This window comes from Trematomus bernacchii, unplaced genomic scaffold, assembly GCF_902827165.1.
Source record: "Trematomus bernacchii unplaced genomic scaffold, fTreBer1.1, whole genome shotgun sequence".
NCBI classification, from domain to species: Eukaryota; Metazoa; Chordata; class Actinopteri; order Perciformes; family Nototheniidae; genus Trematomus; species Trematomus bernacchii.
In genome coordinates this window covers 17,713,132-17,739,780 of record NW_022987593.1, presented here as the reverse complement: position 1 = coordinate 17,739,780, position 26,649 = coordinate 17,713,132, and the positions used below count along the sequence as shown (strand labels likewise).

General features: G+C 43.0%; 1 protein-coding gene across 1 annotated transcript; it reads left to right on the top strand.

Moving 5' to 3' along the window:
* The first annotated feature begins 320 nt into the window (after positions 1 to 320).
* On the top strand, positions 321 to 16,073 carry LOC117481992 (metal transporter CNNM1-like). Its single transcript, XM_034129936.1, has 12 exons — positions 321 to 482; positions 1,332 to 1,420; positions 5,038 to 5,045; positions 5,156 to 5,299; positions 5,595 to 5,735; positions 6,288 to 6,457; positions 6,540 to 6,630; positions 8,658 to 8,803; positions 10,040 to 10,343; positions 12,864 to 12,968; positions 13,602 to 13,706; positions 15,328 to 16,073. The coding sequence occupies exons 1-12, from the start codon at positions 321 to 323 to the stop codon at positions 15,384 to 15,386; spliced, it is 1,524 nt and encodes a 507-aa protein (XP_033985827.1). The 3' UTR covers positions 15,387 to 16,073.
* Positions 16,074 to 26,649: the final 10,576 nt, after the last annotated feature.

Below are 26,649 nucleotides of genomic sequence, written 5' to 3'. Positions count from 1 at the left end.
CACTGCACACACTTCCACTCATCCCCTGAGCGTGTACACGCCTCATGATGAGAGCCGGAGTGAAACGCAGCATGTGGAGACTCCCTCACAGCCCTTTCGCTCCAGGCCCACCTGGGTTGCCTCAGGAGGAGGGATGAGAATGTGGTTTTCTCTGGACGACCTGCTATTTGCTGGCTCGCTCCAGGGAGGAAGTCGCTTTACAGACGTTACATCTCGTATCGCATCTGTCAAAGCCTGGGTTTCATAATGAATTGGAAGGAGAGCTGTCCTCTTCCCTCTCAGACAATTATTATCTGGGAGTGGAATTATACTCAGCCAGCATGAGAGCGCGGATCTCACGGCAGCGAGTGGAGGAACTGACAGCTCTCCTCCGGCGTGTCACAACCCGCACAGCCCTTTCCGTGACGCAGCTGCTCGGCATTGGCGTCAGCTGGTCACGTGGTGATCCCCATGGGTCTCCCCCACAGGAGGAGTCTTCAGAGGTGGGTCATTCGCTGCAGAAGCCTGCTGTTTTAACCTATTGGTTTATAACCTGCAGAGCTCGCGGCATTTCTCTGTCCCAGATATGCCTCCTACAGAGCACGGTCATGACGACCATTACAGCATATCACAGAGAAGCCTCTCCACCCCGCAGTTCCATGGGATACAAGAAACACTCCTGTCATCCCAGGAACAGTGTCTTGCGCTCCATTCAGCGCTGCAGGAACTCCTGTTGAAAAAGGCATTTTTTCAAAGGGAGGAAAATCAGGGGTGTTTACTCCCGTTATTTTCAAAAAATCCCGGAAAAGAACGGGGGAGTGAGACCCATCCTTGATCTGTCAGTATTCCCATGCTGACAATCAAACAGGTGCTGGAATGTGTTCACCAGGACGACTGGTTCACTTCCATAAACCGGAAAAACATATACTTCCATGTAGCCTATCATCATCCCGAAACTCAGGAAATCCCTGCGTTTCTCTTTTCAGGGAAATATCAGACCAGACAATCGTCTGCCGTTCGGATATTCCCTGGCTCCTCGCATTTTTTCAAAGTGTGTAGAAGGCTGGAGCCACAACACAGAGGAGGGATGAGAGTGTGGTTTTATCTGGACGACCTGCTATTGCTGGCTCGCTCCAGGGAGGAAGTCGCTTTACAGATGTTACATCTCGTATCGCATCTGTCAAAGCTTGGTTTTCATAATGAATTTGAAGAAGAGCTGTCCTCTTCCCTCCCAGACATTCATTTATCTGCGAGTGGAATAAAACTCAGCCAGCAGAGCGCGGCTCTCGCTGCAGCGAGTGGAGAAACTGACAGCTCCCTATCCGGCGTGTCACGCCCTCTCCGTAATACAGCTGCTCAGCATGACGTCAGCTGATCACGTGGGGATTCCCCAGGGTCTCCCCCACAGGAGGGGTCTCCAGATGTGGACCGACCCCGTGCGGTAAATGTAAATGTGCTGGAGCTGTTCTCCGGTTTGGGAAGTATTCCAGCACTTCGCCCCATTGCTGTACAATCAAACATGTGTTGATTCGCCCAGCCAACAGGCCACGGCAGCCTACCTCAATCGCCAGGGAGGAGTACGATCTGCGCAGCTTCTGAACGCAGCCAGGCGGCTGCTGTTCTGGGCGCGCACACACGTTGCTCTCCATCAGAGCAATGTATATTCCCAGCGATTTGAACAGAGGTGCTCGCAGAGCGCAGCAGCCGTTTATGCGAGGAGTACGGAGACTCAGACCTGTGTCACGCACACTGGCGGGTCACACGCACTGGCGCCTCAGTGGGATTTGGCTTTGGTGTTACGCGCACTAAGCAAAGCCCTTTTGAACCTTTAGATCAGTTTCCCCTTAAACTGTTATCAGCCAAAGTAGGCTATTACTTTTGGCTCTAATATCAGCGAAAAGGGTGAGTGATTTGTCCGCTCTCTCTGTGGCTCCGTCATGTCTCCGGATCCAAGGAGATGGCAGTTCAGCTGGTTTACGCCCTAACCCGGCTTCATGCCTAAGGCTAAGGTCATCACAAACTCTTTTAGGTCAAGAGTGATCACCCTGGCTGGCTTCTTTCCCCCTCCTCACAGGTCGGAGGAAGAAGCCACGTCTCATCTCAGCTGTCCTGCTATGTGGCGCGCACGGCTGCCTTGCGTTGTTCTCAGCGCCTGTTTGTGAATTATAGAGAGCGCTCGATAGGGCAGTCTCTATCTGCATAACGGCTGTCACACTGGCTGTGTGAAGCTGTGTCACATATGTCTCCGCTGGGGTGGATCCCCCGGAGAACATCAATGCACACTCCACCAGAGGAATTTTTCCTCCTCCACGGCTTTGCACGGAGGAATGTCAGTGGAAGACATTTGCAGTGCTGCATCTTGGTCTTCCCCCTGTTCATTTATTCAATTGTATTTGAGGGATGTCTCCCTTTCCTCTCTGACGCACCCTGTGCTGAGTGTCCTGTCAGAGTGAGTGACGTCAGGGATCCAGCTGTGCGCCTCTCTCCTGCCTCTCGGCACACGGAGAGTGGCCTGTATTCCCTCTTATGAGAGGGACATCCCCCTTTTTTCCCCTGACACATTTCCTACGGAATGTCTTGTCAGAGTGAGTGACGTCAGGGACCCAGCTGTGCGCTCTCCTGCCTGTCTGCACGCAGAGAGCTGCTATTCCCCCTCCTTTCTGTCACTGGGCAAAGTGTGATCTTCGTCTCTACTTTTTCACAGCGGCAGGTATGTATTATTCCCAGCCTCGTCCCCTCATGGAAAATATTCATGTTATGCTATATTCCAGGGACTGTGATGCGCCATTCGCATGGCGCAAAGGGCATGGGTTATTATCTGAGCAGGTGTGTCTGTGCTTCTAGTACCGGGCGGACCCAGTGGGGCGCAGACTACATCTTGCTTCGCCCTTAACCCAATAGCGATAGCCTTAGAGGGCGAAGCCATATACGAAATAGATCTGAAGTTACCTACTGTAACTCCAGCTTCTATGAGTATTGGCGTAGCCCTCTAAGTGCTGGGCCCCACTGGCTCCACGAATAGCTGAAGAAAAGTTATTTTGTATGGGAGCAGATTGTCGCTTATACAGGTGTATATCAGTATGTAGTGTCTCTACTTTAAAGAGTCCTCTCCTGCTGATGTTCAGGTGTATATCAGTATGTAGTATCTCTACTTTAAAGAGTCCTCTCCTGCTGATGTTCAGGTGTATATCAGTATGTAGTGTCTCTTACTTTAAAGAGTCCTCTCCTGCTGATGTTCAGGTGTATATCAGTATGTAGTATCTCTACTTTAAAGAGTCCTCTCCTGCTGATGTTCAGGTGTATATCAGTATGTAGTATCTCTACTTTAAAGAGTCCTCTCCTGCTGATGTTCAGGTGTATATCAGTATGTAGTGTCTCTACTTTAAAGAGTCCTCTCCTGCTGTAGTTCAGGTGTGTCATTTGTTAGACGCTTTTATCCAAAGCGACTTACATACAGTCAATACTGTGGACAATCCCCACAGGAACAATTTGGGGTGAAGTGTGTTGCCCAGGGACACAACGACATGCTGACTGCAGTGGGACTCAAACTTGCTACCCCTGATTTGAAGTCCAGCACACTACCCACTGAGCCACAGCCTCCCAACAAGCACAAAACACAACACGCTACCTAACAGGAAAGTGTGCTAAATGTTGTCTACATTTTCTGTTTTGCATGCTGCAGCCATCCATAGTTATGTTAATATAAACAGTTTTCTTTACATACAGCCTTTGATTCAATTCCATAAAAGTATGATAATGTCATTGAGTCTTTGTATAGTTTGAGGATGTTTAGAGGGAGTTTGAGAAAAGGTTATGAGGTCAAAGAAACACTATAATTTATCTGGATGAAAACATAAGACTTTAGCTGCAAACACTCTCTCCTCTCCTGCTTTCGGACTAGTTTGTATGTAAGGCTGACCTATTTAGCTACATTGCTGTGTGTGTGTGTGTGTGTGTGTGTGTGTGTGTGTGTGTGTGTGTGTGTGTGTGTGTGTGTGTGTGTGTGTGTGTGTGTGTGTGTGTGTGTGTGTGTGTGTGTGTGTGTGTGTGTGTGTGTTGGAGGTAGTGTTTGGCAGGCAGACAGTGTAGAAGCTCTGTGAGGAAGTTGATTTGCAGCCAGAGTTACTAACAAGGATTTCCTCTGTGTTCTGTGTATGCATATTCCTGCATATATTTGTGCGTGTGTGAATACAGTTGTGAGTTGTGTAATGGTATATCTGTGTGACGCACACTGAGATGCAGTGCAGAATCTCGTTAGCCTTGTTTTGGCTTCAGGACAGAAACGTTGTCACGCAGCAGTGAACGGATTATTAACGACTCGTTTATCTTCGGGAACGCCCCGAGATTTTACCTCCGGAAACACACACTCATCATCCTGGAGGAAAACACTCTGCAGCTCGGGAGTGTGTTCATGTGACGGAGTGTGTGACTGCATGCAAAGACTGTGTGTGTGTGTGTGTGTGTGTGTGTGTGTGTGTGTGTGTGTGTGTGTGTGTGTGTGTGTGTGTGTGTGTGTGTGTGTGTGTGTGTGTGTGTGTGTGTGTGTGTGTGTGTGTGTGTGTGTGTGTGTGTGTGTGGAATCCTCCCAGCTGCTGTTTCACTTAAGGAGCTCAGTGTGAGTCATACCCACATGAAGAAGAGATGGCATTAGAATTAGAATACACATTAATATACCAATTTACTATTAAAGAAAGTTTAAAACAATATCATGTGTGCAAAGAAGTTACAGTGTTTAATACAAATCTAAATGCAGTGAGGTGGAGGATGAGTACAAATTGTTCAGGGTTATTTCAAATGGAAAAACACACATTCATTACATTTAAACTACAATAAAATAACACTTTTCTATGTAACAGATATATATATATATATATATATATATTGTTGATAAAGATATTTCACTGGCACTTACCGTCCAAGTGTTTTGCCCAGTGAAGTATTTTTTTAAATGCATTCTGAGTTAAAATAGTAATTTTCTATATCTTCAAAACTGAGTTAACATTAAGCTGTCTTTGGCTCTTTTCTGCTGTAACAAATGCAAATGCCCCGCTGTGGGACGAATAAAGGTATTCTGATTCTGATTGAACCTTTTCTATGAAACATGTTTTGCCAAGTGAAGTATTTTTTAAATGCATTCTGGGTTAAAAAAATACTAATTTAACCTTATTTCCTCCAGGGAAGTCCCACCTGGCCATCGTGCAGCGCGTCAACAACGAGGGCGAGGGAGACCCTTTCTACGAGGTGCTGGGCATCGTGACCCTGGAGGACGTCATCGAGGAGATCATCAAGTCAGAGATCCTGGACGAGACAGACCTCTACAGTATGTACACACACACACACACACGCACACACACACACACACACACACACACACACACACACACACACAGCTCCCCTTCCTGATAAAAGTCTTGCAAATGCAATATAAATATACTCATTTGTGTGGCTGTGTGTGTGTGTGTGTGTGTGTGTGTGTGTGTGTGTGTGTGTGTGTGTGTGTGTGTGTGTGTGTGTGTGTGTGTGTGTGTGTGTGTGTGTGTGGTGTGTGTGTGTGTGTGTGTGTGTGTGTGTGTGTGTGTGTGTGTGTGTGTGTGTGTGTGTGTGTGTTTTGTCAGCTGATAACCGTACTAAGCGGCGTGTTTCTCACCATGAGAGGAAGCAGCAGGACTTCTCCATCTTCAAGCTGTCGGAGAACGAAATGAAAGTGAACATTTCTCCTCAGCTGCTCATGGCCACACACCGCTTCCTGTCCACAGGTAACAGCCAATCAGATCGCTGCTCTGTGCTTCCTGTCCACAGGTAACAGCCAGTCAGATCGCTGCTCTGTGTCAGTGATTACTTTGTGGATAAACACTTCCTCATAGAGAGACATTTGAATTGAGGGTTTTCTTAAATCTCATAGTCTTGGTTCTTTAAGGGATTAAAATGTTGGCTTTTGGTTTAGAAATAACTGCTTGGTAGATTAGAGTCAGTTTTAAGGCCTGAGTTTGATAAAAACATCAAATTCACATGATTAGACAAACAAACAAACCGATCACAAGTATTATTTGAATCATTCGGGAGTTCAATTTGAAGATGTCGTAAAATCCTGATGGAAATGCATATTTATATATGAACTATATGCAATCTTAATTTTCCATATCAGTATAACAGAGACCTGGTTAAAGATTTAAAAAGTTGCCGATCTTGCAAAAAAGTTTACAATTTCTGTTTCTGTCACATTTCTGTAGGATTTGAACATTTGTTTTAAGGAAGTTAGAACAGACAATATTGTGCCATAAAAGCATTTTCTCTCCTCCCTCCTGTAGAGGTGGAGCCCTTCAAACCCGCTCACATCTCAGAGAAGATCCTGCTGAGGCTGATCAAACACCCGAGCGTCGTTCAGGAACTCAAGTTCGACGAGAAGAACAAACGATCGCCGCATCACTTCCTGTTCCAGCGCAACAAACCTGTGGACCACTTCATCCTCGTGCTGCAGGTACGTTTTATTCTGCAGTAAAACCATGTTGCTGTTGTTTCTCAGACAGTTTCTGATCAAACGCTCTGTGTTTCACCGTCAGGGTCGAGTGGAGGTGGAGTTCGGAAAGGAGGCGCTGAAGTTTGAGAACGGAGCTTTCTCTTACTTTGGGGTTCCCTCCATCATGCCAACAGGTAGAAATCACACGCTGATGTCTTTATATTCTTACGGGACACTTTCCGATTACTGCTCCCTGATATCCAAACAAATCCAACAAACAACACCACAGACTTTACCTGCAAAAAAACGATTCCCAATTTTAATCAAAACGTAAAACTTTAACTTTTGTTTAATATCTTTATAAGAGAAATGGCATGTGTAAAAAGAAAACAATGTGTTTGTACCACTGAGCAATGCCGTAATAATAGTAATAAAAGCATTTCATTGCATCAATGCAAAGAAAGGACTCTTAACTGGATCATTGAACCCTGCGTAAGATGCGCTAACTGGTGCCTCAGCGGCTGTTTTACTTGAAGGTGTAAACATACTATTCAACGTTCAAATCCACAAGAAATGAACAAAAGCAAAACCAGAGAAAGCCCAAACTCAAGAAAGTAAAGACATTTGAAATGAATAACATTTTGAAGAAAGAAGAAAATAAGGGACAGGGTGTCCAGAGATTAAAAAGAGTTCGGAAATGTTTAAAATAAAGATTACTTAATGCCACTTAAAGTGGACCTATCATGCTATATTTGAATAATATAGTGTAGGACCATACCTATATAAGGCATATTTATACTTTTTTTTTTTCAAAATACCAAACAGATCATGCATTTTAGCCATGCCTCATTTTGCTCAATTTGACAATTTCTAGCTCTGTTTTAGCAAGGGCAGATTCAGTGAGAACAGCACCACCTACAGGCCTGGCATATGTACTACAGCGTCTCCAGCGCTTTCGAACGGCAATGGCCGTGGCTGTCTCCTCCTGATTGGTGGAGTTGGCCCAATAGCCGTAGCGCCACCGTCCTGACGTCAGGACAGTGTTCAAATCTGGATCAGTTTTTATCAGATCCGTTGCAGCCCCCTTTTTTAGAGATTTGGGTATGGAGGAAAATAGAGAGGGTTGTGTTTTCTGACACTTGGTGAGTTCCCTGGAACACCGGGGACACATATTCATGTATAAAAGACGTACAAAAGTGCATTTTGCATGATAGGTCCCCTTTAATATAAAAATCTTAATTTAGCTCCTAAAGCACATGTGTCAAACTCAAGGCCCGGGGGCCAAATCCGGCCCTTGGTGGATTTAATTTTGGCCCGCAGGATAATTTCTAATTACTATTAAATCTGGCCCGCCGGTATATTACACGCACACCTTCACTCAATTCTGAGGGTCTCCTCAGCTCAGAGCCTGAGCCCAAACATTGATGAACTTGCACCCAAGATGAGATGCCAAGTATCTGGCTTGAGCTAGCATCACAGAGCAGCACACTGAGTTTACATGGATGTTTCCTTTTGCACTTTCTTTCTCACGACAACAGGGCATGTTTGGGTTTTTCTTTGAGGGAAATAGTTTTGTTGAAGCTGTTGTTGGCCTGTGGGAAAATGTAATCATAAGAAATGACTCTGGAAAAGCTGCAGATAGAGCCATAAGAAATGAATGCAACTGATTATTTAATGTTTAATGTTGTTTTTATAGGCAATCATTTAAGCTTTGTTAGTTCCAGGTTTAATATGGGCAATAAGTTCATTTCAATAAGTTCTGCAATAAACATTGAACCAGTCCGGCCCTCGACTAGTACCCATTTTTTTATTTTGGCCCACTGTGTATTTGAGTTTGACACCCCTGCCCTAAAGTGACCGAATGTCCCAAACATGTGCTTGTTTTTAATTTCTCACAAGTAGAGAGATTAGTTTATTTCTTTATGATTTTGGCCGCCACATTCATAGTTGCAAAACAATAAAATAATCTTTAAAACAACAATACTGCTGCTCTGTTGGCCTGAACATAGTGTTTGTTTTGTAAATGTGCACAAAGAGCAAGACTAAAAACCCTGATCAGCAAACTCTCCAAAAAACTGCAGTTTAAACAGAAGTCCTTTCCCTGCCAAGAAATAAAGGCATGGTTCATCAGGTGAAGGGTGATTTTGGCAGCCTCCCTGAGCCCACCTCATGATTGGATGAAGTGCTCAGTGAATTATGTACAGGTTTGTCCCCCCTGCAGTGCACAGATCCCCCTCCCGCAGCAGTGGTCTGGACCGCTCTGAAACCATGCTGAATGGAGGCAGCTCGAGCCAACTGAGCGGCGGGGGGAACGTCTACCTGCCGGATTATTCTGTCCGACAGCTCACAGCCCTGCAGGTCATCAAGGTAACTCCTGTTGGTACATTTAACTGACACTTTCACACACAGATGCTATCAACCCTGAGGATACAAACTCAGATCAGCAACACGTACATTAGCTTTCAATAGGACAAAGCAAAGAGTGGTGCAGTGATGACGTATTTATTTAGGTTGACCCAGAATTTAGCATAACAAGGACTCCCTTTACAAAAATCCAATAGGACAGCGCTCTGTCTTAACCTCTTTCCTTTCTCTACCTCAACAACGGTCATTATTTTGCTCAGCACTGGTGTGTTATTGAGTATTAACAACTTCTGAAATGTCCAAATTGACCAATCTGAATCGAGTATTCAACTAAGCCGTGTAATAATAGAAATACATCCACTTTCCCTCTAACATCCTGACTAATGGGGCGAAGCCTGCCAGCTAGTTCAGGCAGTCAACTCGAGCACCGATGATACATTAACACGTGACGCGCCTCGTCCCTCTTGCAACCAACCAAACACATTCTCCTAAACATGCCGCTCTACTTAAGCTGCCAGATCTGCTGCCTCTGCCTCGATAATGCTGCTGCTGCTACTTCCATGTTGCTGCTGCTCGCTGCCCCACCACCCCCAGCTTCAACCCCAGCATCCACCTGTAGGCTCGGGGGATAGTTATCTTATCATCACTCCATCTTCTATGTACATCTGTGGAGTGATGAGGCCCGAGCCTAGACGCCAAACTCAAACTATATGCTGCTTCTAATAAACATATCAAGTGTTGGGAAAATACTGAATGTTCCTTCTATATCAGAGTAGCACGTGATAACAGAGGCCCTACGTAGCTGTGTACGTAGCCGGATGTTTGACTACATGGATGACGCTCATGAGACACTGTGATGGAGTTATGATAGCTATGTTCCTAAGATTGGCATGATGACACAGCCCCTACAGAGATAGGCATATGACTGTCATGTGTATTGCTTACGCAGGCCTTAGCTAATCTGAACTAATGTCAGAATACTGCTTTGAACCAGTATTCTTCCATCTTGTTGACTGTAACACCCTCTCTTGTATATAAGCATATCAAGGACTCTACTCTGGGAACTATTTGTCCCACGCAGCTCTGTGTGTGATGACTACTTCCATTCTTGCAAGGATAATAAAGACATGTATCCTGATATTGAAGACTAAGCCAGTGACGAGTGATATTTTTCTAACATCAAGAAACACTTGAGTTGTCTGACTGAAATACCCATAATCCTTTGCTCCTGTGTGTCAGATAACCCGGAGCCACTACCAGAACGCGATGACAGCCTCTCGGATGGACAGCTCCCCTCAGACTCCAGATGCAGACGCCTGCCTGGCAGAGGACGTCTCCCCGACCCCAGGACCTCCTGCTGGGCCTCGAGATCACAGCAGCAGCACCCCCTCCTCCTCCACCCCCTCCACCCTGATGCCCCCCCCCTCCACCCTCATGCCCCCCCCCAGGGAGCACTACAGACCCAGCTCAGCGAGGGCCAGAGGGCAGCAGTCCGGCGTCACACCCTCCACCTCGCTGCTGAACGAGAAGAACCGCATCGTCCGTGAGTAACATCGTCTCTATCATATGCTTTTGGGGGGTTTTCTCTTTCTCTTAGGGTTTTATCCCCCCCCCCCACCCTGCCTGAAACGCCTCCATTGGACTTCTTTGTTTACGTATCATATCAGACATCAGACATTAGGAATCCTTCATTGGTCCAACAGGTGGGAGATGTGCAGTGTTACAGCACAAGTGTCATCGCAGGTGGAAAAGGCATGCGATGATAAATATATATAATAAATATGAGGGTTATTAGTGTTGAATTATGGGGGAAGTTACATTTTAAATGTTCTAGGGAGTGATATTAAGCAAGTACTGTTGAGATTGTTTAGCTAGGGCCATTTTTGGAAGGATATACTCTAGATTTAATACAATATACAACATTGATTGTCTTCATAGGGGAATTTGTCTTGACTCAAATGCTGCACACATGACATTTCGCCTCGTCATAAAACTGGCTACATAGTGGTAATAATAGAAAACAAACAGTATGTAAACAAGATATTTGAAAGAGGTCTTAAAAAATATAAACCTGTTATTTCATAAGCACTTTTTTGCAAACATATTTACATTTGACTGCAACTACTATACAAATGCTGACTGTGATATCTGTGCTAATGCACTGCAGCAGGGGCTCTCTGCATTTATTTTACTGCGCACTTTAATCAGTATTTGAATGCACCGCTGGGGGAGAACATCAACATTTAAAGCACTGAAGCTTAATTACTTTGTTCAAAGAGCTGCACCAAGTCATGCTCCGTGTGGAGATACACTGGGTGTGTGTGGACTCTAGGAACATTGATTATAGCTGGGGTTGTCTTTGTAAGGAAATAGAAGGAAACATGTACAGGTTTGTTGATGCCTGATTGTATTTATTTATAAGAGCGTCTGTGTATATCCCTTGTCATTTAAACGTGGTTATATAGTCACTCGTTTTAACAAGATGTTGTTAGAGAAAAGTTGTTTGTTGTGAAAAAAAGTTGGATTTAAAATTAAATGTGTGAGGAGTTTGAAAGTTATTGGTTTACAAAAAGAAACTGTTGTCTTGATTTATTCATTTGTTTCTTGGCTTTAAATTAAATTATTTACAACCAGTTCAATAATTGTATATATATATATATAGGTATATACATATTTTTATACATATTTGTATATATCTTTGTTATTGTATTCGAGATTGTGGGAAACGTTATGTGTGTTAATGTGTGTGTTAATGTGTGTGTTAATGTGTGTGTTAATGTGTGTGTTAATGTCTGTGTTTATGTGTGTGTTTCTGTGTGTGTTAATGTGTGTGTTTATGTGTGTGTTAATGTGTGTGTTAATGTCTGTGTTTATGTGTGTGTTAATGTGTGTGTTAATGTGTGTGTTTATGTGTGTGTTTATGTGTGTGTTAATGTGTGTGTTTCTGTGTGTGTTAATGTGTGTGTTTATGTGTGTGTTTATGTGTGTGTTAATGTGTGTGTTTATGTGTGTATTAATGTGTGTGTTAATGTGTGTGTTTCTGTGTGTGTTAATGTGTGTGTTAATGTGTGTGTTAATGTGTGTGTTAATGTCTGTGTTTATGTGTGTGTTTCTGTGTGTGTTAATGTGTGTGTTTATGTGTGTGTTTATGTGTGTGTTAATGTCTGTGTTTATGTGTGTGTTTCTGTGTGTGTTAATGTGTGTGTTTATGTGTGTGTTTCTGTGTGTGTTAATGTGTGTGTTAATGTGTGTGTTAATGTCTGTGTTTATGTGTGTGTTTATGTGTGTGTTAATGTGTGTGTTTCTGTGTGTGTTAATGTGTGTGTTAATGTGTGTGTTAATGTGTGTGTTAATGTCTGTGTTTATGTGTGTGTTTCTGTGTGTGTTAATGTGTGTGTTTATGTGTGTGTTTATGTGTGTGTTAATGTCTGTGTTTATGTGTGTGTTTCTGTGTGTGTTAATGTGTGTGTTTATGTGTGTGTTTATGTGTGTATTAATGTGTGTGTTTCTGTGTGTGTTAATGTGTGTGTTAATGTGTGTGTTAATGTGTGTGTTAATGTCTGTGTTTATGTGTGTGTTTCTGTGTGTGTTAATGTGTGTGTTTATGTGTGTGTTTATGTGTGTATTAATGTGTGTGTTAGTGTGTGTGTTAGTGTGTGTTAGTGTGTGTGTTAATGTGTGTGTTAATGTGTGTGTTAGTGTGTGTGTTAATGTGTGTGTTTATGTGTGTGTTTATGTGTGTATTAATGTGTGTGTTAGTGTGTGTGTTAGTGTGTGTGTTAGTGTGTGTGTTAATGTGTGTGTTAATGTGTGTGTTAGTGTGTGTGTTAATGTGTGTGTTAGTGTGTGTGTTATGTGTGTTTATGTGTGTGTTTATGTGTGTGTTAATGTGTGTGTTAGTGTGTGTGTTAATGTGTGTGTTAGTGTGTGTGTTAATGTGTGTGTTAATGTGTGTGTTAGTGTGTGTGTTATGTGTGTGTTTATGTGTGTGTTTATGTGTGTGTTAGTGTGTGTGTTAATGTGTGTGTTTATGTGTGTGTTAATGTGTGTGTTTCTGCTGTAGGAAGCAAGTCGGACGGTCAGAAGAGTCCCAGTGATTCAGTGTTCCTCAGGATGGACGAGATCCCGTACATCAGAGAGGACAGATCTGAGGCGGACGCACACGATGGTAGGCTACAGATTACATAACATGTCATTCAAAAAGGCTATATTATGCTTTTGGGGGTTTTCCCTTTCTCCTAGGGTTTTATTCCACTCCTTTGTTTACTTCCAGAACATGGTGACCATCACTTTGTCACACTCCTGCTCCTATTAGCTAGCGCCTTAACACATTGTACGTGATAGGCTAAGGGGCGGGACATCTCTAAGCGGTTGACCAATCAGAACAGAGCCGGTCAGCTAACCAATCAGAGCAGACTGGACTCTGGTTTCAGACAGAGGGTGAAAAGAGGTGCTGCAGCACAGGCAGTATGAGAAAAATAAAGAGCTTTTTGAACATTAAAGCATGGAGACATGTCCCAGTAGAGACACTATTATGAACCTGAAAATTAGTATATGTCCTCTTTCGGCAACTTGCATACCTAGAGGAAAAATTAGGGGTCAATAATTTGGCTCAAGGTCACTACAAAATGCTGACAAACAACCTGATATGTTGGGGAAGTCTCTGTTTTAAAGACCTCATTATGTAAAATAGGTCTCTCTTTCTCTCTCTCTCTCGCCCTCTCTCTCTCTCTCTCCCTCTCTCTCTCGCGCTCTCTCTCTCTCTCTCTCTCTCTCTCTCGCGCTCTCTCACCCCCTTCAGACATGGCCTGTGTAGCCATAGAAACGGACACGTCTCCTTTCATCAGCAGCCTGTCTCTGAGCGGCTCAGAGGACACACTGGGCAAGAAACTCCTGCTCAAACTCAGTGAGTGACACACACACACACACACACACACACACACACACACACACACACACACACACACACACACACACACACACACACACACACACACACACACACACACACACACACACACACACACACACACACACACACACACACACACACACACACACCTATTCACAACCTTTTCTATGCCTCACAATGTATGAGCTCTCGCCTGCTTAGTATTCTCATGAAGTTTCTGAAAGAGTTCCAGTTGTTGGCTCCATAGATGGAAAGCATAGTTTATAATAGTTTATAACTAATCACCCTGCCAGTGATGCAAAACACAGCTCTAAACTTTAAACTTGAACCTCTTTACATCTTTGAAGAGACTATGTAAAATAGCCTCTTGGCAAACTCTGGCGCATGCAAAGAAATGTGTATTAATGTCAAATAAACGTATTTAAAGAAAATAAAATAAAATAAACAAATAAACAAATACAAATAAATTAATAAATACATCAATAAAAAATCTATTAATGGCTAAATTTATTTATAAATAATACATTAAAGGGGACCTATCATGCAAAATGCACTTCTGTACGTCTTTTATACATGAATATGTGTCCCCGGTGTTCCAGGGAACTCACCAAGTGTCAGAAAACACAACCCTCTCTATTTTCCTCCATACCCAAATCTCTAAAAAAGGGGCTGCAACGGATCTGATAAAAACTGATCCAGATTTGAACACTGTCCTGACGTCAGGACGGTGGCGCTACGGCTATTGGGCCAACTCCACCTATCAGGGGAATGTGGGGTTGGGCCACGGCCGGCCATTGCCGCTCGAAAGCGCTGGAGACGCTGTAGTACATATGCCAGGCCTGTAAGTGGCGCTGTAGTCTGCCACAAAAGCAGCGAAGAAGACTTCCCGCCCATAGTTACCATGGTTACCCTTCTGTTTATTCTCCGCTGTGGCTTTTTTTCGAGGCAAGCACTGTAATTCTCTCCGGTTAGTCCACCAGCAGATGACAAACGCCCACCTCTCCGCCTCTTCCAAGGAACGAGGGGACCGTGCGGCAGAGTTTCAGTTTCAGTTACTTTCGCCGGTCAAGATGTCCGTTAAAGTTTAAATCTTCCGGACAAAATTAGAAAAGTGCCGGTCAAAGGTCTTCTTTGTTATTTATTGAGCTTTAAAACAAATGAATAACGACTCTATATAATAAAACACGGAGGACGGAGATCTCTTTTTCTCCCCCTCTTCTGACAGCCCAGCAGCTGATCAGAGCATGGCTCACCTCTCCTGCAGGGGGGCGTGGTCAGCTGAATCAGACCCGTAGACAGCAAACAGCACATAGAGCAAAATGAGGCATGGCTAAAATGCATGATCTGTTTGGTATTTTGAAAACAGAAACGTATAAATATATCTTATATAGGTATGGCCCTACAATATCATTTAAATATAGCATGATAGGTCCACTTTAAGTTAATTAAGTTATTAAATTAAAACAATAATAAGTGGATAAATTAATGTTATACTGGGCACGTTTTATTTGAGTAATTTGTCAAATATTTATTGTACTTTGTTTTTGTGTATTTATATTTCTCGTAAACCTAAAAGTTTTAATTTTCAATTTTTAACCTGTCTCGTCTATTTCAGGCCACAGGAAGAGGAAAAAATCCCGGGAAGGAGAAAAGACACCAGAGGACATTTCATAACAGCCGCTGGTGAAAACCTAGCAGAGAGTGTGTGAGTGTGTGTGAACTCCACCGTCTCCTGATGGTTCTTTAAGATGTTTGTAAAGACGATGTGGTTGGTAAACTACAGCTATCAGAGTTTTATCTGAAAAAAAAACACACACCCCCGCTGTAGGAGATGAAGTGGTCCATCAGCAGGAATGTACTGAACACATGGATGGAAGAAACCATTTTAATCAAAACAGACGGGGGTCGCATCTTTGGCAATATGCATCGAACTGAAGCTTCTTCACAGGTTTTTCATGCTTGTATATAAAGGAATGACTTTGAATGTATAATGTTTGTAGAAAGATAATAGTTTTTATACACTATATACCCTCCTCATGCAATCACCTCTCTAATGAAGCTAAAGGGAATAACTGTACACAGGAAACGGATGAAAGACACCAAAGATGTTGCTGTTTTTGTACATAACGCTTCTCATCGCTCAACAGAAGTAAACTGCATTGTGTTTCATTTTTGCTTGTTTCTCTGCTAGAGTGGTGCACTGATTATATATTTTTGTAGGTTGACCCGGAAGACAGCATCTACCTGGTTCCCTCGACAAAAAGCCAATGGGATTTGAGAAAATAATCTATGTTTCAAAGAAACATTTATGAGGATAATCTCCAAATATTAACACCACTTTATGATTCTTGAAGTAAAAAGCTAACTTTAGGCTATAAAGGAACTACAGGACGGTCACATGACTTCATGCCACCACGCTAAGCTAAAGGAGGCTAATGTTGGGCTATAAAGGAACTACAGCACGGTCACATGACTTCACGTCACCACCGCTAAGCTAAAGGAGGCTAATGTTGGGCTATAAAGGAACTACAGCACGGTCACATGACTTCACGTCACCACCGCTAAGCTAAAGGCGGCTAATGTTGGGCTATAAAGGAACTACAGCACGGTCACATGACTTCACGTCACCACCGCTAAGCTAAAGGAGGCTAATGTTGGGCTATAAAGGAACTACAGCATGGTCACATGACTTCACGTCACCCCCGCTAAGCTAAAGGCGGCTAATGTTGGGCTATAAAGGAACTACAGCACGGTCACATGACTTCACGTCACCACCGCTAAGCTAAAGGAGGCTAATGTTGGGCTATAAAGGAACTACAGCACGGTCACATGACTTCACGTCACCACCGCTAAGCTAAAGGTGGCTAATGTTGGGATTAAAGACGTTTAGCAGTCTCATTTAGACACAACCACCAATTTGAAATTCACCAGTGGGGTATTTACTTACTAAAAACCATTGACTTGTAGGCGAGGGAACAGGAAGTGCTGAAATGCTAACTCATCTTTGGTTTTAGGACTTATTCCTGCACCACTCTGTAATCTGAAGTAACTGACTGATTGCCCAAATTGTTATTAAGCAATGACCAGGCTGGATTTGTTTACTTGTTTGTTTGTTGTTTTTTCTTTCTTCAGTTTTGCTTATTCTTCATGGAGAAAGTCGTCAATATAACGCCTTCACTTATACAGAAACTACTCACCCATCGTTCCCATTATCTTAGCTTTCTCTTTTGAAGATAGCAATGTCATTCCCCTCTTTCTCTCCGGACCTCAGAGGGCCATCAGACTGTGTCGCAGATAAAGACAGATTAAAGATGCCGGTCTGAATACAGATTCCTGTTTTAATCTTGGGTCAGACTTTTATTACATTTCAGTTTTATTCATCACACGATGTGCAGCCACTGAACCTCTTCAAATACGTTCCCGTAGCTAAGCCCTGTAGATCCATATTAATAATTACTGATTTATCTGGGGTTGTTTTTATTATCAGAGGTGAAATGAAAGTGGTCTTCTGACTGTGGCGACTTCATAGCCATTGTTTTATTGGGTTTATGAAGCCAGCATCTTCCATATTAACTAGAGGTGTGTGGTGCAGTGGGTTGTGCGTTGGTGTTGGGATCAGGGGGTCACAGGTTCAAACCCCACTGCAGTCAGCATGTCGTTGTGTCCCTGGGCAAGACACTTCACCCCAAATTGCTCCTGTGGGGATTGCCCACAGTATTGAGTATGTAAGGATAAAAGCAAGTAACATGTAATGTAACTAAACTGGACACACATATCATACTATTGTATCCTCACCATCAGGTTCTCCATAATCTACCACCATGTATGTTGATAATGTAGAAAACTAGGTTAAGCTTGACACAACACTATCATAGTCGTGTTTTTTTTGTAATGTTTTTATTTAGAAATGTCCCATTTTTACTGTATGTTACGTTTGATTTGAGCTATTTGATCACCACATTTGAAACTAAAATCAAAGAAAGTGAAAGAAAAGTCTACAATTGAAGATGTACTATCCAGAATAATTAATATTCATTTAAATATATATTCCCTTTGCCCTCCTGCTGCATGAATTTGAATGTGCATTGAAGGGGTTATTTATATATATTATGGGTTTACTCTTTGAATGCAATCTAAGCCTTAACAGCAACGTTTTTGCAGCATGATTTAATGCTAACAAGAGTCCAATAGAAGGGGGTAGTGCTTTAAATTGGGGTTGAATCCTTTTTATACCAAACTTAACTGCTCTTTCATTATTGCTGCACATGTTAACTGCAATACTGAAAACACTTAATGCAATGTATATGTGAAGAGCACTGCAGATTGCGGGGAAAAACAATGAACGAGAGTCTGTAGAGTTTTTATTTGACACCAGCTTATTTAACTTATTACTGTATATTAGAGATTGCAGACCTCCTCGATGCCATATTTTGTCATTTTAACAAAGATATTTTGTGTATGCGCCCAATGTGTCGGCTCCGCTTCAAAGTGTTATGGTTTCTTTTTTCACTTTAAAGGTCCCATGTCATGGCCATTTCTACTGATCATAATTCCATTGTTGAGTCTACTAGAATAGATTTACATTGTTCAATGTTCCAAACTCACATTGGTTTCTCATACAGCATCTCTGTATAGTATGTGTATTCACTCTCTGTCCTAAACGGCTTGTTGGAGCTCCTGCCCCCCCCCCCCCTCCCTGTGAGCCCACTGTGCTCTGATTGGTCAGCTCGCCCACTCTGTTCTGATGAGTCCACCACCGTTACAGCGGAACATCAGTGATTATGTGTTACAATGGCGTTTGCAACCAGTAAATGACACCAGTAATGACAAACAGATGAGAATGCTGCGTGGGGTCTGGGTGCCGTGTTGGCGGGACGTTGCGGGGCTCGCTGCTGGAGCGGACAGTGTGAGCTGGGTTACTGGTGTCGTTTCCTGGTTGCTGCGGGGGATCTGCGAGACAACGAGACACAGCGAAACCCAGCCTGAGCACACACACACACCTGCAGCCTGGCTGTGAGTCTCCGTGTGTGCTCAGAACGAGCTCAGAACGAGCCCAGGCCGAGCCCTGCCGCGTCTCGCCGTCTCAGGCTGAGTTCAGGCTGAGTTCAGGCTGAGTTCAGGCTGAGTTCAGGCTGGGTTCAGGCTGAGTTCAGGCTGAGTTCAGGCTGAGTTCAGGCTGAAAAATCCGCGGAGCTGCAGCTGAGAAAAGATTGAGTGTGTGTGTGTGAGGAAGTCCGTTACGTCACTATACCCAATACGTCACTGTACTTACTACACTATAAGAAGAAAACAATGGAAAAAGATAAATCTCCAACGAGGCGTTCTGGGGCAGCATAGACAGGTCTTTTCTGTGTTAGAGTTTTACTCGCTACAGGGTGTACTTTGAGGGTTTTTGATGCATAAAAAGCTACATAACACACAAGGGGACGGTTAATAACCGGAAAAGCATGACATGGGACCTTTAATATACGTTGGCCCACAGGTGCAAACGGCCCAAAACTCTTCCATTGGGAGAAACGTGCAGCAGCTTAAAAAACGATGCATATATAAAATGCCAATTGTGCCAAAACACATGCAAATGAAGCTTTTAATAAAAACAGTGCAGAACCGAAACACTACACTACTCTGTTGGCCGTCTCATAAGCGTCAATATATTTGAAAATCTGCATGTGTTTTGGCACATTTGTGTTTTTATATTTGCATAGTTTCTGAAGCTGTAGCAAGTTTCTACGATTTGAAGTGTTTTGGGCGCATTTAGACCAAATCGGCTTCAACGTGACATTTTCACAAAGGAAATCTAAGACATTTTACACTAGGAATAGCACATGTTTAAACATTTTAATAATGGCTGAATTATATTAAATTGTTTAAAATGAAGGGTCCTTGTACCATGACATTTCCCTCTCTGTCATGACTTAATTTGATGCTTGACAGATGTGGAAAAGCTCCATTGTGGCTTAAATGTCTCTAATTGACTTATTAATTCTGTACAAACAAAGGAACAACATTCAACACTGAGCTGAAGGTTTATTTAGACTAATGTGTTAATCTATTTCATCCCAATGAATCAACTTAGAATGAACATTTTTTGGACGATTAAGGGGGAACTACTGCATTAAAGAATATTGTTTTATATTATAGTGGCTGTTATTAAAATATATGCTCCTTGGAAATCCTTACAGCATGGACACGGAAAACAACAGGAGCTGATACACCTTTTGATTTTGTGGATTTAATGCCTCGTGCTTTAAATTTGTATTTCTATTATCGTTTTTTTCTACACTGATAATCCCTGTAAGATGATAGTGTGATAATTTGTGTCTGATAATTGTCCACACTGGTGAAATACAAGATAATATCACTTGCACTTTGTCTCAGGAAATGTATTGTAAATAAAAACAGATTGAAGGTTTTTATGGTTGCAGTGTGATGTCTTTCTACCCAGAATGCTTCACTTCTCTCTCTGTGTATGTGCACTGTGTCCCAGGAGCTGCAGCAAACTGGACTTTATTTCTGTCTACACGGCGTTAAAGGGACGGGCGTGGCTCTGAGTGAGAGTGCAGGGTCAGATTTGTGGCAATGCAGCACAGAGGGGGAGGTAGAAGAGGAAGAGGAGGGAGGATGGGAGGAAGCAGCTAGAGGTCTGAAGTCTCTGGTCTGACCGATATAGAAAGTGTTATTGACCTAATTTATGAAAAGCCGGTCAGAATAATCAATATAATTACAGTTTCCACATGAAATAACCTGCTGCATTGCTGTTACATTTCATTTTGGCGGGTCACCTGCACTCCAGAGCGGTATATTGTTTCTTTAGAGGTTTCCTATAATAATAATATTAATGATAGATTACATTTGTATTTACATGGTGAACAAACCAACAAACAAACCAAAGGGTCAAATAATAAAGTAAACAAATATATAGTTCTCAACATTACTGAATTGTTTTGTTTTTTTAAATCTAATATATATAACAAAGTCAGGATGCATTTCTTGTCTTACATGTTCAACCCTTTGGTGCCATTATAGGTCAAATTGATCCAGAACATGAGGGGGGTTAAAAAAGCGGTACCACTTTACAATAGCCGCGTTCACACCAAGTACTTTCCTGTACTTAGTTCCGGCACTAAGAGCCCCGGCGCTTTTAACCCCAGGGCACTTAGTACAGATCGCGTTCACACCGGAGTACTTTTCCCTGAGGGAAGATTACGCAAATGAGCCGCTGACGTCACTTCTTCTTCTTCTGCTTTGGCTTTACTGGCAGGCCACAAACCACTTCACGGCGAGTACAGTAGGTGGCGGTATGCACCTTAAAGTTGTTTGCAATCCACTGCAAAACAAGAGAAGAAGAAGAAAAACTTCCCGCGTATACTGCGACGCCCACCCACTCGCTGTACATTAGGCGTCTGTTGTTTACCTTCCGACCTCAGACATGATGGAGATGGAGTCGACTGAAGTTGTGCTGTTTGTGCTCATGTTATACAGCTTTGTAACTGAGTTAATGCAGCCTGAGCAACTTGCGTACAATCACAAAACAAGCCGAGCACGAGTGGTGGTGGAGAACGCTTTTGGCAGACTGAAGGGCAGGTGGCGGTGCTTGATGAAAAGAAACGACTACAAGATCACAATCCAGGTGGCAGCATGTTGCATATTACATAACCTTTGTGAAAGTAATGAGTACAGGGACGAATGGACTGCCTTACCGGCGACCCAGCTTTATGAGGCATCTGAACAGCGTGTAAATTGTAAACATTTTGACAATAAAGCTGATCTTTTGTACAGTGCTTTTGTTTCTCTTTTATTTTCCAGTCAAGACAGGCAACATTACAATAGTGTACAGTGTGGCAATATAATAACAATAAACTGTGCCAGGTGTGTTGTATGCACAGTAAATAGGCTCAGCAGCAAACCCACCGTTATTATTTATCTTCCTGAGACCCACTGCATCCGTCTGCCATAAACATACATGTTAGTTTCGGCCCATAGTGGACTCCATTTTGTGTTGTGTAAAATGGGGGGGGAATTAAAAGTTTGCAAATCCCCATGTCCTCCTCAGAGGACAATCATAAAAACATTTAGTTTTAGGTCAAATAATATTTAAAATGATATAAATTATCATATTTGTGTATGTGCCCCTGCCATTCCTCCACAAGGTTGCAACATTGATGATAAATGACAAATAAAGCTTTGCCAGTTTATAACCGATGAAACATGATGGTATCAGAATAATCACTTACATGTGATGTATAGGATGCTACGGTCACTAAAGATAAAGTGTCAGGAGAAATAAGCAAGCTACAGGATCTGTTTAACAGTAAATAGAAGTTCACATTTTTAATGTAAATAAAATAGAAGTTGTACATGTAAATTAACATTATCAATATAAAATAAAGTGTCAGTTGTATCAAGACTATATAATAACAGTAATAACAATAATATAAAATGAACTGGTGAGCATCTTGTCCTCCGTTTCCTGGGCCTTGGTGAACAGCACCATCTGATCCCCGTGCATCGACTCTTTCACCACGGCACGCCGGTCCTCCAACGCCTGGACGGTGTCAAAGAAATTCGCATCCCGTGTCCGCTTTCCTAAGAGGGGAAAATAAGCAATATACAATATACAAGTTTAGTCGCCATGTAGTTTTACAACATACTAGGAATGTGTTTTTTGTATTTTCACAAATAGAATTAAGGTTTCACAAATCTGAAACTGTGTTCTAAAGAATGTTTGGCCTCTCTGGGATAATCCAGTCCAAATAAATCGGCTATGCAGCGATTTAAGAGGTTCAAACACGGAGGATTGTTCCTTTTTGAAGAGTGCTTCATGTATGCTTGAACTTTGTTTAATGTTGTTGAGGCAAGTTAAACATAAAATATGATGAATATTATGAAATAAACATGATTGTGAACATCAGTTCGATGCGTAACGTTCTTTCAAGACAAAGTTACAGTGTGTGTACCTTTGCGTTTGGTTGCTGGTAAGGGGGACGACCAAGCGCTGTGATCTAGAATGCAAAGCTCGCTTGTTTCCAATCCCGAGAGTTGTCCATCCTCGCCTGAAACAGACGATTAGTGCCATGAGTTAGTGAAGCAAATTACAGAAACACTGCACAGTTATTCACAAGTCAAAACGTTTTCATAGCGGCGGAGAATATCTAGCTAGCTAGATGTAGCTAGCTCGGGGCCGGTGTTAGCCTATTCAGCCTAGCATGGCTAGCTTGATCTACTGAGCAAATAAAAGTACATCTGAGACCATTATTGTGCAGATTAAAACCCCAGTGCATGTAGTTGATTTTACCTTCGTCGTGGTAGTCATCGTTGGCCACTGAATCCGCCGTTTGTAGTCCTGAGTTTCTTTATTTTTAGCCGGCTGTGCACGATTCCCAGGTCGAGTGAAAGCTACTGAACTGGCTTCAGTAGCATTCCCTGGGTCGCGTCCTCGGCGTAGATCTCCAGAAGCGCCGACACCTCCTCATCATTTCTTGATGCTTGCCATAACTGCTTTCAAAAACAAACCCAACGCTCCGTTGGTGCGTTGGGTTTGTGTAGCGAGGAAAAACAATGGCGTCTCCACACAACATTTTCACAGTTGTACGGGCGTGGTTTGCAATTCGCCCAGCCAATCAGCACTGGGGCACTTTTGGGGCACTTTTCACCCACAGAAAAGTACGCTCTCCCAGCGGGCTCTAAAAATGGGGGTAAAAGTACCCGAGATTAAGTACATTTTGCCACTCACGCATGCGTGAGTGGCAATAACTCTCCTTACCAGCAGGCGGCGGTAGTGTGTATTCGTCATTCAAAAGAGGCAACCGGAAGACAGACTACGTGATACACCGAGAGAAGAAGAACAGACTGCGTGATATAAACAAACAACAAATAGCGTGTGCGTTCCATTTTCACTCGACAGCGAGAAGCTCATGGGGCTTTCCCGAACCTGTGTCGAGAGCTGGAGTTGAATGAAATCTCAGATTTGCCTTCTTAATAGTTCAGTCAGACAACTCACGTGTTCTTTAACATGTTTATTAGAAGCAGCATATAGTTGAGTTTGGCGTCTAGGCTCAGGCCTCATCACTCCACAGATATACATAGCACGATGAGTGATGATTAAATAACTAACCCCCCCGAGCCTACAGGTGGAAGCTGGGGTGGAAGCTGGGGTGGTGGTGAGGCAGGCAAGCAGCAGCGACGTGGAAGTAGCTGCAGCAATAGCAGCAGCAAGCAATGCATAGAGAGAGATCTGGCAGGTTAAATAGAGCGGCACATTAAGGAGACTCTGTTTGGTTGGTTGTAGAGTGGCAAGGGGCGCTATGTATGAATGCAGCATAAGTGCTCGAGTTGACTGCCTGAACTAGCTCGCAGGCTTCGCCCCATTTTGTTTGGGTCCCTCACTTCCGTTTCGCTTCTCATGCACTGATTCGCTAGCTGAACAGCCAATCAGAGTGATTTATTTTGCCGACAGCCTTTGGCCGACCGGTTTTCGGCCGAAAAGGTGTCGGCACGGCTGAAAAGACACGACGGTGCGGGACACACCAATCTGAGTAGGGCGTGTCGACGCTCATCGACGGCCAAAATCGGCTTGGTGTGTCCGGGCCTTAAAGGGCCCATGTCATGGCCATTTCCACTGATCATAATTACATTGTTGAGGTATACTAAAATAGATTTATACTGTGCAATTTTCCAAACTCACATTGGTTTCGCATACAGCATCTCTGTCAAGCATGTGTATTCAGCAGTATTCACTTTCTCCACTAAACGACTCGTTGGAGCTCTTGCCCCCCCCTCCCTGTGAGCCTAGTGTGCTCCGATTGGTCAGCTCGGCCACTCGTTCTGATTAGTCAACCACCAGAGAGGCTGCGCCCATGTCAGTGCTTTTCCCGGCTGCTCTCAGCGTAACATCAGTCTTATCATGGCGTCGGTACAGCGGTATATTTTATATACATATATATTTTTAACTGTTGTTATAGAAGAGTGTGACGGCCCCAGGGCCTTTGTCTTACGATGGGGGTGGAGCTGAAGAGGCTAATCAGCACGATCACGGACACCTCCGGACACTACGGCCCCAGTCTCTCTCCAAAGCGGCTGCAGGAAGACTAACTCTGCGATCCTCTCAACCACCTATCTCTGCATTTATCACAATAAATGTGCCGTGGTTTTGTAAACTCGTGTATGTCTCCTTGTCTTTGTGGCCTACGAGCCGCTCATAACAAAGAGTAAGTTATTTTTACCCGTTATAAACTACTACTGTTTGATGAGAAATCAAATCATGGTTTGCTATATATGAATTCAGGGAAGAAAGGATAGGCCTACTAAGTATTTCCATTAAACTTTATTTTTAGAAATGTACAAAATGAACATAAATATACATATATACACGGTATATCATCCATTCCTCCTCCTCTTGCCTGCGCACAGCCGGTGCGGTGCGGTGCCTTTTAGCACCCTCAGTAGAATCCCTTCCCCGTCATGGATTGTCCGCCAGGATCTGGCTGGACGAAATCAAATGCAAATCACAAAATATTAGAGAAACTTAGTTGTTTTAGATTCGTTAGTAGTAGTTGTGTAATGAACAGCTTGCCTGCTAATATGCTAACCTAGCTTTGTTTACCTTGGTAGCTAACACGATATGAACGTTAGCTTGGAGGAAAGGCAACTATAATGCAGTGTAATAAAACTACTATGAACAAAAGCTAGTGGTTCATATTAGGCTAGCAATAACGTGTTTATAATTGCAATCGTATACGGGTATTCTGCTACCATACAATGTAACTTGCATGAATACATTGTTTTGCGCTAGCATACAGCTAGCCTCGTTAGCTACATGCAGTATATGTACGGTCACAATGTACGGTAAACCGGAGTATACTGTATGAGTATTCCGTGTGTGTGACTGCAGACATTCTCCTGCCATGACAAACATGTAAGGCCATCTGCTGACATTGTAGTTGATATATTTAAACGCTAGCAACGTAGCATCACAAAAATGTTTTTCTGACCAAAACTAGCTCAAGCTCCGTGTGTTAGATCGCTACGCCAGCTATAATGTAATTACGTTTCGCGACTGACCGGCAAATCACCCGCAGTATACTGTCAATAGGTATTTTGTGTGTGAATGCAGACATTCTCCTGCTATGAGATACATGTATGCAAGGCCATCTGCTGATATTAGAGTTGATATATGGAAACTCTAGCAACTTAGTTAGCACAGTTAGCACTGTGTCAATGGCTTAGCAGTCCAACACAGTTTACACATTTAAACAGTCTTGTTTGATAAATACACAAATAACAATGCAAACTTACAGGTTGTATACCCAGATCTTCCCCTGCTCCAAACGGTCCAAACAAGCTGTGCATATCCGGCCTCAAACTGGGCAATGTTTTGGAAGCTTTCGTCTGTGAAATGCCGGTTCTTCGAACCTCTGGAGGAGGAACACGCCGCTGCTGGTGTGGCCATAGCTCTTCGGGATTGGTCCATTTCGTTCCGGGTACCGCATGACATCAGGCGGTACCCGGAACTAAATGGAAGACTCAAATGGGCAGTGACGTATCTCCAACGAGGCGTTTTGGGGAGGTATTTTCTGTGTTAGAGTTTTACTCGCTACAGGGTGTACTTTGAGGGTTTTGACTCTGCACACCGTTTACATGCATAAAAACCTTCATAACACACAAGGGGACGGGTAATAACCGGAAAAGCATGACATGGGAGCTTTAAGGCTTAGCAGTACAGATAAATGTGGGCTCACTTTTTGGCAAGCAACCGGTCACAGGTGCCCTGTTTATCTCACGTCTTATAAAAGCTTATTAAGGATTTATTAAGTGTTCACAACCTAATTAATAAATGAATTACAAACTATTCGTAAACCCTTTATAAGGGTAGTCTTATTGTAAAGTGGTAACAAAAAAGCAATACAGAAATACAAATAATTTATACAATCCCTAACAT